This window comes from Cynocephalus volans, chromosome 15 (assembly GCF_027409185.1).
Source record: "Cynocephalus volans isolate mCynVol1 chromosome 15, mCynVol1.pri, whole genome shotgun sequence".
In the NCBI taxonomy this organism is placed as follows: Eukaryota; Metazoa; Chordata; class Mammalia; order Dermoptera; family Cynocephalidae; genus Cynocephalus; species Cynocephalus volans.
Window position 1 is genome coordinate 72,583,239 of NC_084474.1, and position 12,610 is coordinate 72,595,848.

At 42.3% G+C, this 12,610-nt stretch overlaps 1 protein-coding gene across 1 annotated transcript in view; it reads right to left on the reverse strand.

Moving 5' to 3' along the window:
- Positions 1 to 263: 263 nt before the first annotated feature.
- Positions 264 to 12,610, reverse strand: part of SAMD12 (sterile alpha motif domain containing 12) — a 225,828-nt gene continuing 213,481 nt past the window's right edge. Inside the window, exons 4-5 of the mRNA XM_063079271.1 lie at positions 708 to 848; positions 264 to 448 (exon numbers count right to left, since the gene is read on the reverse strand). Coding sequence (XP_062935341.1) covers positions 264 to 448; positions 708 to 848 — 326 coding nt within the window. The remainder of the gene's footprint in view (positions 449 to 707; positions 849 to 12,610) is intronic.

The following is a 12,610-nucleotide window of genomic DNA, read 5'->3' on the forward strand; positions in this document are numbered from 1 at the left end:
ACTTTTAATTCAACTTTTCAATGAACTTTTTGAAGTACCCTCATATGGTCTTAATAGCCCAGTCTTACATTCACTATAGTCTACTTTTTAAAATTATTCTATTTTCAAGAGGCTAAATAGGGTTCTCACAATCTCTAAAGTGTGGGCATATATGAATACATTTATATATAGACACACGCATCTAAAAGGTTCTCTCACTAGCCAGTGAAAAGCAAAACAGAACAAAAATCTCACTTACATTACCGGTCATACTAACTATGGAATCACTCAAATTCCAAGGCCCTCTCAGAATTGGTGGTCAGATGAAGATAGCTGGGACTGCACTGTACGGTTATGCAGACTGCACACTGTACAACTCCTGATGGGGAAATCGTGCCCTGATCTATGTGTCTGGGGTTGTGCAGCACACAATCTACTCCTGGGGTTGTGCAGCACACAATCTCTATAGCTGTAAGTGATGAACTTGAAGTTAGCTCTAATAATCCTGTTTGCTCATCCATTACTTGTTTGTGCATCCTTCCCTCCAGTGAGCTATGAAAAAGAAAAGTTTTGGTAGGAAAGTGGTCTTTAATCTACTTTATTTTTTATGAAGGAAATTCTGCAAAGAAAAAACAACACATTCTCCCTAGCTCCCCTTTGTCATGATGGTAAGGTTTTCTTTCTTCCCATCTCCCCTTCTATCCACCCCCTAGGAAGCAACAGGTTACCTTGTGTGAGTAACTGTAGGTTTCTGACTTCTTCTCGCACCTTCAGCTGGAGCACCTGTTGTAGGATGTGCTGCCGGAGGTTCTCCTGGGCAATCCCCATTCGCTCAAGCTTTTTGTCAGTAAGTCTCAGCAGAGCTCGCCCTGCAGTGTTAAGAAAAAAACAAAAACAAATGAACAATTTGCTGGAGAAGAATCTCCATTTTGGTCTTGGCTAACCCTGCCATAACAGAAGTTTCCATCAAACACAGACACTTTAGAATAAAGGCTTCTCTATTATCCTTGCTGATAAGAATGGATAACATGGATGGAGAAAATGCTTGTATTTAAAAGAGAACCCCAATTTTTATCTAATATTGGCAATTCCCAACTGACTCACACATGGAGGAAGATAAAATAGCAAAACTTTAACCTGGATTTTTGGGTCACAGTATGTAGGTTTCCATAGAAACAATGCTTTTCATTGGCGGATGGGCTCTCAGGCTGTCCCCCTCATCGACAACTCAGTTGGAGAACTGGATGCTATCACTGTGGTTATTTAGAAACTCCAGCAACACTTAACTCAGAATATAATAACATTTCTGTGAAACATGCATTTAAAGTCCAGTTTTAATCTGCAGGTATCTAACTCTCCTGCTGCACCCTTGGCATTGGGCATCTCTAGCTGGCAGGAGCTATGCCTTAATTCCAGTCACTGGAAAGAGGCAAAGGTCCCAGCAGGGCTGGGAGTGAGAGGAGCGAGATGAGCCACGGCATGTGACGAAGACAAAAATAAGGAGCCTCGGGGTGTGAGGACCTGCCATTTGCAGACCCCTGTGCCACGGTCAGTCTGGCATGGCCTCCTTTTAACCCCCCTCTCTCTCCTGGAGATCTGCCGTGATTTTCTAGTATGATTTCTACCAAATCCCCACATTTTCCTCCACTCTGTGCTTGCCCTGAAATAAGCATATGTCCATTTTGAGGGTTTACCACAAGAAAATGATGGTTGTTAAATGAGCACAAAACCCTCCACTCTTCCCTGACATCTGTAGTCATCATGCCTGCAGATCTTTTCTCATTTCCATGGATGAAGAAGACACGGAGTCAACTACATGTGATCGAAGGCAAGTCTGTGGGCAGATTATCATATACCCTTCAGAAACTAAATGTTCTATCCCCTTGAAAAAGAAGCCCAACAACCAGAAGGTGGGGTTAACAGGCATTTTTTATCAAAGAAACAGGGAAGGCTATATGACCTGTGAGGATGGAGGCAGATGAAAGGAGAGAGCCAGTGAGGAGCAGTCTGTCTTTAAGACTTGCTAAGTGCCTCAGTGAAGATAAGTTAGGTTACATGCTGCAAACAACCTCAAAATATCAGTGGATACAACAAAATTTACTTCCTGCTTCTTTCGCACGTTGCCTGCAAGTTCATCCATCTTGAACATTGCTGATCACTGCATAGAGGGAGGAGAGAGAATGCTAGAAGATCTCACAGCATTGATGAAATGCTCAGCTTAGAGTCATTTATGAATCATTGGCCAGAACCAATCACATGAACCTTCCCACACACAAAAGCGCCATGAATTGTACTTCCAACATGTCTTCAGAAGCAGGAAAAAGGGGGAACAGAAATATTTGATAGGAAGCACTGATGGGAAGTAGCCAGTAGAGGTGGATCTGAACCAGTGCCTGGCAAGGAAGTGAGTTAGGGATCTGTGCATGTTTGTGGGGGTGATGGGTGGTTGCCTGAAGGTTCAGTAAAATCTGCATTTGAAAGAAAAATCCTAGGTAGCTATAGCTCAGGCTTGGCACCACCAGGCAGATCATGGTGGTCATGAGAAAGAAAGCAGACTCAAGTAGTTCCCATTGCCTTCTGTGGTGGGTGGGATAATGGCCTCCTAAAGATGTCCAGTGTTCATCGCTGGAAACTGTGGATTTGTTACCTTACATGAAAAAAGGGACTTTGCAAATATGATTAAGGTAAGGATCTTGAGAAGGGAGATTATTCTGTGTTATCCAGTTGGGTCCAATATAATCACAGGGGTTCTTACGAGTAAAAGAGGGAGACAGGAAAGCCAGAGAAAGAGAAGACGTGACAATGGAAGCAGAAGTTGGAGTGACGTGGCCAAGAGCCAAGGAATTCAGGCAACCTCTGGAAGCTGGAAAATACAAGGAAATGGATTCTCTCCCTGTGTGGATTGAATTACGTCCCCCCAAAACTACTGAAGCTTGAATTGTGTCCACCAAGTTTTATGTATTAGAATCTTTGCCCCACTGTGACTGTTAAGAGGGTGGGAAATCGTATCATGGTAATTGAAAGGTGGAGCCTTGAAGGGGTGATTGGATTGTAGGACCATGTAGTAGTGAATGGATTAAAAATGGTGGTCAGGGGCGTGGTTCTGATGGCTTTTAAAAGAGAGTCTATCTCGCTCTCTCTCTCTCTCTCTCTCTGCTTCCACCATCTTGCAATGTGAGGGGTCACTGCTGCCACCACTAGATGTGTTCATTGGACTGTGGATTTCCAAACCTCAGAAATGTAAGCAATAAACTTCATTTTCTTTAAAAATCACCCAGTCTCAGGAATTCTATTATAGCAACACAAAAATGGACTAATACACTCCCTCACCCTCCAGGAATGCAGGTCTACCAACATCGTGTCTTTACCCCCATGAGACCCGTTTTGGACTTTTGACTTGCAGAAATATAAGATAATAAATTTGTGCTGTTTTAAGTCACTAAGCTTGTGATAATTTGTTACAGCAGCCATTAGCCTTGTTGCTGGAATTTACATGTTTTTAAGAATTCAAACAGATGGCTCTAGATTTCCTTTCCTTTCCCCATTTCTGGGTAGTGTCATACCCAAAGGCAGAGAGCAGAGGAGAGCTTGACTTCCAGCCTCCTAGGACTGCCCTGCCTTCCAATGTTCTATTCATTATCAGACCCTGGTCCTAAGTTCCATTCTGAAAACAAAGGATGGGGCTTGGATATCACTTATATGGATAACTGGCTTCTATATAACAGATATCTAGCTCTTTATACAGGCCATAAACTTACAAATACTGCATAAAACACTCCCTGAAGTTGAGATGATCGTAATCCTTCCCAGCACCAAAATATAGATCACATTCCTCCCTTTCTGTTCCCAATTATTTGGGCTATGATCTCACAAGCTGTGACCTTCCATAGCTAGAGCTGCTAAGGCATTGGTAAGACACATGGCAGTTTAGTCTTGAAAAGTTGGCTGGTCTGTCATTAGAACATAGAGTGAATAAGTCAGAGTGAAGGTTTTATTCCAGTGTACACACCTCAACTTCTCTTTGTTTGATGTCCCACTGGAAACCTCTAGCCTCAGCTTTTCCATAAATGTATTTGGTTTCTCAAAATATAGACGCAGAAGCCCTACTAGAATGTTATTTCCTACTTTGGTGAGTGAATAGCACCAGGTTTGAATATACCAGTTACAAAAATCTACCAATTATAAAACTCTGTACATTTTCTGTGTGATATAAACAATCATTTCACATATTAAATGCCCAGCTATTCAAATTATGTTATCCAAATCCTGAGAATATAGATACTGTTGTTATTATTTCCATTTTGTAGAAAGGGAAATTGAGAAGTTAAAACATATTTAAAATGAGAGGTTTTTCTAAGTTTTTCCTACTACACTTTCTGCTGTAGATTGATTGAATTGTGTGCCCCAAAGTCCGTATATTAGAAGCTTCAGTCCCACTGTAACTGTTGAGGGTGGGCGATACTATTATGGTAATTGAAAGGTGGGGCCTTGAAGAAGTGATTAATCTGATGGTCAGGGGCATGGTTCTCAAGGCTTTAAAGGACAATACACGAGAGCCTCTCTTTCTCTGATTTGCCATTTTCTGCCATGTGAGACCACTGCATTGCTGTAAAGCCACCACCAAGGAAGACCCTCACCAGACATGTTCCCTGGACTTTGGACTTCCCAACCTCCAAAAATATAAGCAATAAATTTTGTTTTCTTAACAAATTACCCAGTTCCACGTATTTTATTATAAGCAACAGAAACACACTATTACACCTTCATTTGTGCCTTACCTTCCTTGATAGTAAAATAAAAGGTTTAGACTTCAAGAAGAAATATTAAGGGTAAAGTGTATAGAAAAATTTCCTGATAAAACCACTTCTAGAAAAAAATCATAATCTGCACACCAAGGTTCTTAGGAACAAAATCTGATTCACTGTTTTCCTTGGATGCTTTCTATAGCACCTTCCAGGTAAATGGTTCTGGAAAATGTTTACAATAATTAGATCATTTCAAGGAGCAAATGTCCCATCAATCTCCTATCCCACCACCACCTGCTGACTACAAAATAAAAGAATGTCCAAACATGTGTGGTGCTTCTCTTGAAGCAGATATAAGAAAAGTGATAAATAATCAATCATCAATCAATCTTTTTTTGCTATTCATATTGTTAATATTTGTTGCTTATACAAATTCAATTGTTAGTGCAACAAACATTTATTGAGCACTTACTATATCTCTGCCACTTAGTTATGCCCCCTGGGTGTAATGATGAAGAAGGCCATCAGGGTCACTCTTGAAGCTTTCAGACAGACATTGAAGGCAGCTAATGATAAATGTCTACAGGTGTGTGAAAAATGCTAGAAAAGGGCAACTAGGGGAGCTCAGAACTGGGCAAGCTCACCTAGTCTGGGCATTGGGAAGTGGTCATTGAGTAAAGGACATTTAACCCAGGACTTAAGAAGTAAGTAAGACTTAGTCAGACGAAAACTACTGATAGAGCAAAGACTTCTAAATGTGAGTCCAGTAACCCTGTGGATGAAGAGGAGGACTGCTATTGTAGACAGACAATAGAGGAGCACTGTTACGGCTTAACTTTCCCAGCATCTTCTCTCAAGAGAACCATGGCCACCTTGCTCTGCAGTCAGCTGCCCACACAGACAGGGATCAGGAGAGAAAAATCAACTCCATCTTAGTAAAGAAGCACCAACTGAGTTTCCTGATACCCCCAAACTGATTATTAGTGGTATTTAGATGACCCAGGCTGGTGGGCCCTTCACAGACTCATAGACTCTCAGGGTTGGAAGAACTTTAAAGTCCTTCACATTGGTCTTACTGCTCACCTTTTACTTCTTTCCTCTATCAACTAATTTTTGAGCACCTTTATATACCTGCCACTATTCTGAGAGCTGGGGCTATAGACAAAAGTAGCATCTTTTGCCTTCAGGGAGCTCACCATTCAGTGTGAGTGCAGGCGATACACGAACTGATATCTAGACACAAAGGAGATGGCAGACGGCAAATGGTAATAAGTGCTTCAGAGACAAAGCAGGATGGGGGGAGACAGGAACCCCAACTGGAAAGATGGGGCCTATGGTAGTTTGGGTGGCTAGGAAATGCTTCTCTGAAGAGGTGACACTGGGATCACAAAGACGGATAAGGAAATAGAAGTGTCAAGGCAATTAGAGGGATGGTAGAAATGCTAATGTCATGAGGGATGCAGGAAATAAGCTGTGTGAGAAGGCAGGGGCCAGATTGCAAACGGCCTTGAAAGCCTTAGAGAGGACGTTGTATTTTATTTGAATGCGGAAAGTTTTGAGCAAAGATAATTTGGGCATGATATCAGATATTAGAAGGAACCCTCTGGTCACCATGTAGAGAACGTACTGGGGAGGAAGTAAGTGTAGGAGCAAGGAGTAGAGTCGACACACTGTCACAGTAGTGTAAACAGGAAGCGATGGCACCCTTGGACTGGGTGGAGAGAGGAAGTAGTAAGAAGTAGTAGAATTTTGTATTTTTAACGACTTTACAATGCCTAGCAGCGGGGCATGAAGGAAAGGCAGACATCAGAGATGACTCAGGCTTTCAACCTGAGCCTCCAGTGGCTGGAGGTGCCATTCTGAGCAGGAAATTGGGTCACTGCTCTAAGAGAGGATATGTTGGAGGGAGGAAGTCATGGTAGTATCATTGCTATTTTTTTCTTTTGAGAGCACTTGAGATCTGGAGAAGTCATGAAAATGATGGAATTTAAACAAAGGAGGACAGTTAAAACATTCTTTTTTCTTCCCCTTAATGCTTTCATTCCTTCAAGATTCTCCCCAAATCCCAAAGCTCTGAGTTGAGAGGGGATAAGGTGAGCACAGTCATATCCTGGTGCAATTTAGAGAAATAAGAAGGATCTCTTATGACCCAAGCTCTGTACTAGTTAGCCCTAGCAGTTGCCTTCAGTGCTAAAAATATCCCCCAGGACCTCTTGCAGAGGCTTAGGCCAGGGAATATTCAGTGAAGATGTTCACCCAGCAGAAACATGGATCTGATGCTCTGGTAGAAATATTGAAAAATTTGAGTTTTCCTACAACCTAAAGATTGAGCATGTACATTGTCTGGCTATGACAAGGGCTACTGTGAGGCTAAGGCTAATGTTGTGCATCCTGCTCACAGCGCCAATTGTCTACCTCTTTTAATCCTGTTCGTGACGCCTACCGTAAAGCTGGGGGACCACGCTGGTTGTCGCGGCTCTTTTATCTGCTGGTAATCCTGCACCGACTGGGCTGGTTGTTGAGGTAGGGCTGGGTCTGGAGCTCCCAGACTCCTCAAGCCCATTCACAGACTGGGTCACAAACCCTTCACATGTCAGGCTGGGTCACCAGACCCCACACACGCAGGTCTCTGAGCTAGGTAACCTGCTACACGGTCCTTGGAAGCCGCAGGTCTGGAAAAACATGGCTGCACAGGGTGGGTGCCCGAAGCAGTAAAAACCAGCCAAAGTGGTGCTGCCTTGCAGGTGCACGTACTCCACCCACACACACAATGTTACCAAATGACCCTGAACTGGCTCTGAGGCGAGGGGAGCCTGACCAAATTGTTCCATTTTCCCAACATACATAAAAGAATTTTGTGTGTGGCCCACTAGAATGCCAGCTCCCTAAGAGTAGGGATGATTAATTTTATAGGTCAACTTGACTAGGCCAAAAGGTGCCCACATATTTAGTCAAACATTATTCTGGGTGTTTTTGTGAGAATGTTTTTGGATTAGGTTAAAATTTAAGTGGGTAGACTGGAAAAGCTGATTGCCCTCCATATGCGGGGGAGCCTCATCAAAGCAGTTGAAGGCCTGAATAAAGCAAAAGACTGACCCTTCCCCAAGTAAGAGATTTCTCTGCCTAATGGCCCTTGAACTAGGACATCAGATCTTCCTAGTTTTGTGGAAGCCTGCTGGCCTCAGACTCAACCCAGGACATTAGCTCTTCCTAGTTCTACAGCAGCTTCTGGCTTTGGACTTGAACTAGGATAACAGCTTTTCAGATTTTGTACTTGCCGACCTTTATAATCACATGAACCAATTTCTTATAATAAATCTCTCTCTCTCCACACACACACACACACACACACACACACACACACCGGTGATTGAAAGAATTAAAAAATAACACAAATTTTTCCATGAACTTTCTGAAGCACTCGTGTGAGTGTGTATAATGCCCCCAACACACACACATACCCTGTTGATTTGTTTCCCTGGAGAACCCTAATACAGTAGAGAATCTTTCTTGTTAGGTCCCCTATTTTCATATGTTCCCTATTGTCACCTCTGTGTGGGCACATAGCAGTGCTCATAAATATTTACAGAACACATACACTTAGTGCTACTAAATTAACATAAAAGTTGTCTTTATCCACATATTGATCTCGAGGTCATTAAATTACTGTTTTTCTGATGTAAGAGATTTGATTGAAAATTGTCAGGTGAAACAACAATGAGAAACTGAATGCAGTGCAGGGAGGAGGCTACATTTTGTCCGTGGTGACCACAGGCGCACATGCCAAATCAAAAGGAATGGAGTGCATGAGAGTAAATGAGTATTCTGACTTCCTCAGGCTTAAAGAAAGAGAGTTGTTCTGTTTTTGAACAAAGACCCAGTGAGACCGTAAGCCTTGCTGAGCAGATGGGCAGCAAGAACAGGCAAGGGACAGTCAAATTACAGAGTTTATTAATTTCCTCTGGTTGCCCTAACAAATTGCCACAAACACATGAGCTTAAAACAACAGAAATTTACTCCTCATAGGTCTGGAAGCCAGAAGTTCAATATCAATTTCACTGGGTTAAAATCAAGGTGTCTAGGGCCACACTCCCTCTGGAAGCTGTAGGGGAGAATCCATTCTTTGATACTTCCAGCTTCTGCTGGCTGTCAGCATTCCTTTGCTCGTGGCCACATCACTCTAATCTCTGCCTCCATGTTCACATTATCTTCTCCTTTTGTGTGTGTATAATCTCACTCTGCCTTTCCCCTAAAAGGAGACTTGTCTGAAAAATCCAGGAAAACCTCCCCATGTGAAGATACTTTAATCATATCTACAAAGACCATTTTGCCTTATTAAATAACATTTACAGGTCCCAGGGATGAGGATCTGATACCTTTGGGTGGTTAGACTAGTATCTAGGGGGGGTTATTATTCAGCCTACTATAAGCTGAAAGGAACGTTTGAGAATTCTTTGTATGGCACAGGATTCATTATGTTCCACATGGAGAAGTGAGGCTCAGAGAAGATAACTTTGGTAAAACTGCACAGGAGATGAGGTGAAGATTTAGGTCTAGACACAAGTCTCCAACCTTCCAGCCCAGTCTGGTCACTATTTCAGGTGCCCTCCATCTTCTGCTCAGAGAGTTGTAATGGACACCTTGTCACAGCTTTTCAAGATGAATAATTGCATTCTGCAAGGCACTATTGGAAATTACAGCATAAGCTGGTGATGGACAGAGTGTGGCTTCAGCTCCTATCCTACTGGAAAGTCTCAGTGCCACTGCTAGCAGTTGGGGTGTGCCACTTTTCCCAGAGAACAGGATGAATTGCAGGGCCTCTTTTCTGTTAGAAATAGATACCATTGGACAATTACCCAAACAAATGGCCATTTGTGCACTGGGTTAGCTCCAAACCTGCTCTCAGGTAAAAGCCTGTGTCAAGTGCAAAGCAGATGTCCCTGGCTCTACCCAAGTCCCTGCTGAGCCAGAGCAACATAGTGACAGGCACTGGGCATGCAAGCAGTGTCCCCTAGCCCAGACCTGTGTGTCTCCAATCACACCATTACTCTAAAATTGGAATTTTTGGAACAAAGAAATAAGGAAAGAGGCAAAGTCACAAAAGCATGGGATCACAAGCTAAAAGATGTAGATTAATGCCCAGGAAAGCACAATGTTAGCCTTACTTTCCTCATCTCTACAATGTGGATGAAAATTACTCTCTTTCATAGAATGACTGTGAGGACTGAATGAAATAACACATACACGTGTCCTTTGTGATGATGCAATTTGGGTACTACAGTTCTTTGGCTGGTGCCACCTCATCATATTCCTCCTCCTCTTCATCATCATAACAATAAAATAATAGCAAACATTTATTGAGCAGTTACGACGCGTTAAACATTGTCCTAAGAGCTTATGAATTATCTCATTTTCAACAATTCTCTTAAGGTACTATTATTATCTATAATTGGTTAAGAGCTGTAAAAACCACTAAAGGTCACATACCTAATAATGTGCAGATCTGGGATGCAAATACAGTTAGAGGTCATGTTCCTAAACACCTCCTAAAACTTCCACCCAAGAATTCTTCACACAGACCTTATGTATTCCTCAAGTCCACTTCTGCCAATTCTTGCCTAGGGAGTACCACTCAGGTGCAAGTTACAGGCTGAGGGCCTGGGAAAGGTCACCGTCTGAGGGTTTAGAGGCAAGCAGTAGAAACCCTGGCATAACATCACTATGCACGAGGGTATGATGGTCTTCACTCAGTGGAGAATGACAGGGGACTGAGCGGGGTCTTTAAACAGATTCTCCACTCCTTTATCACAGAATGTCTGCTTACCATGGACTGAACCTGTCACACTACTAGGGAGACACAGATGAATAAGATAATTTCCCTGCCAGAGGGACAAGCATAGGTTTTGAGAGCTCATAGTCAGGGTACCTAACTCATGTAGGACCTTGAACAAAAAACAAAAGTCAAAAAGGTTAGTAGGAGGGGGAATGGCATTCAAGGCACAGGGAACAGCATAGGAAAAGGCAAGGATATGAGAACCAGAAAGGTACATTAAGGGAACTCTATAGAAGCTCTATATTGCCCAGTGCGAAGCATGCAGCAGAGAGATCACTTGGGGGCTTACACTCCATTTCATGATACTTGGTCTTTTATTTCACAGGTAAGTGGGTCTTAGTCTTTTTTCTTCTTCCTCCACTGCAAAAGAGCACATAGGAGACACAAGAGCTGACATTCACAGTAGTAAAACACTCCCATCTGTAGAACTGACACTGTGAACACCTCCTTTTTGCTTACACTGCATCCCTGCCCATTTCTGGTAATAGAACCTCTCTTGTCTTTTGGGAGCTCCTTTGCCTCACCTGGTGGGGCTTTTAGCAATAATAAAAAAAGTTTCCCTGTAGTATCTGTCATTTCTAAACTACTAAATTTTTTTTGTTTACTATTTTTTTTTTTTTTAATTTCCTGATTCACCCTCACCCCTTCCCATAATATAAGCTTCATGACAACAGGGCTTCACTAAGGTTTTCAAACACCTAGCTTGAGCCTGAATTGACGTAGGCACAAAATAAATAGATGTTAAATTAAGGCTGGGGGTGTGACCCAGAGAGAGTAAATAAAATTCTTTTCTGAAATTGTTATGGCTGCTAAGAAGAAAGTTCTCTTTCTTTCTTAGAACATGTCCCAAAGGATAAAATAACACGAGACTTGCTGGTAGTGGTTGTCTTTGCTCTGATATGGAGAGAATCTGCTGGAGAATTAAGCCAACAGAGGGAGAAGACCTGAGGAAGAGTAAGGGGAGAAGGAGGGAGAAAGACAACATTATTTGCTTTCCTGAATACAGTCTTGCCTAAAGTCAGACACCCCTGAGCTTCTCAGTTATGTAAGTTGATATATGGTGGGAAAGGGAGAGAGGAATGAGGTAGTTGAGCCCATTTGTACCACCTGCAGAAAGGGAAGCTTGACTTACAGATCCTAGTTTACATGTAATTCTCAGTTGAGTGGCTGTATTACCACCCCATTCCCATTTCAAGAAAGCCCATCATGGTACAGGTGACTAAGAATAATATGAACCTACAGTAATTCATTTTCTTCAAAAGTTAGTCACTGGAAAATTCTGGTATTTTAATTATTATTCTTTGCAAATTATTTGGAATACATCTTAAATCCAACTACATGTTTCTGTCTGTTTGACGTACCTTGGGCAATCTCCTAATCTAGCTATACCAGAGGTTGCAAACTCAAAATGCTCTTACTGAGATCTATTAGGAAAGCTTTGGTAAAAAGAGAGAGGTCTTGGGTTTGAAAGTGAAAGTCCAGGGCTGCATCAACCAGTTATTAGCTACATAGTGACTGCTGTGATAATTCACCTCTCTAGGCTTCAGTTCTTCACTTGCAAATGGGGATGATGTGACACTCTCTCTCTCAGTTGTGCTCATTAAGTATTCAATGCAACAAGCAGAATAAAAAGCATTGTTGCCTCATCTCTGAAATAGACCTATAGGAAAGTTAAGGGGTCACCTAAGACCCTATGGGGAGCTGTGTAGGTCCTTCCAAAACTACAAATGGGGGCAACTGAAAGGTTGGTATCATGATGGTGACACTGGGGAAGGTTTCTCAGGAGGGAAGGATAAAAAGGAAAGGAAAATTCTATTTATTATATGCCAAATTTCAAAAGTCGTCAACATAATATGCAAATAGAGTTGAACTTTTCTGTGTGACTTTGTTTATCTAGAACAGTGTTCCTCAATCTCAGCATTACTGACATATGGGTCTCATAATTCTTTATTGTTGGGGGCTGTCCTGTGCATTGTGGGATGGTTTACAGTGTCCCTGGCCTCTGCTCACCAGATTCCAGTGGCACCTCCTCCTAAGCTGTGCCAATCAAAAA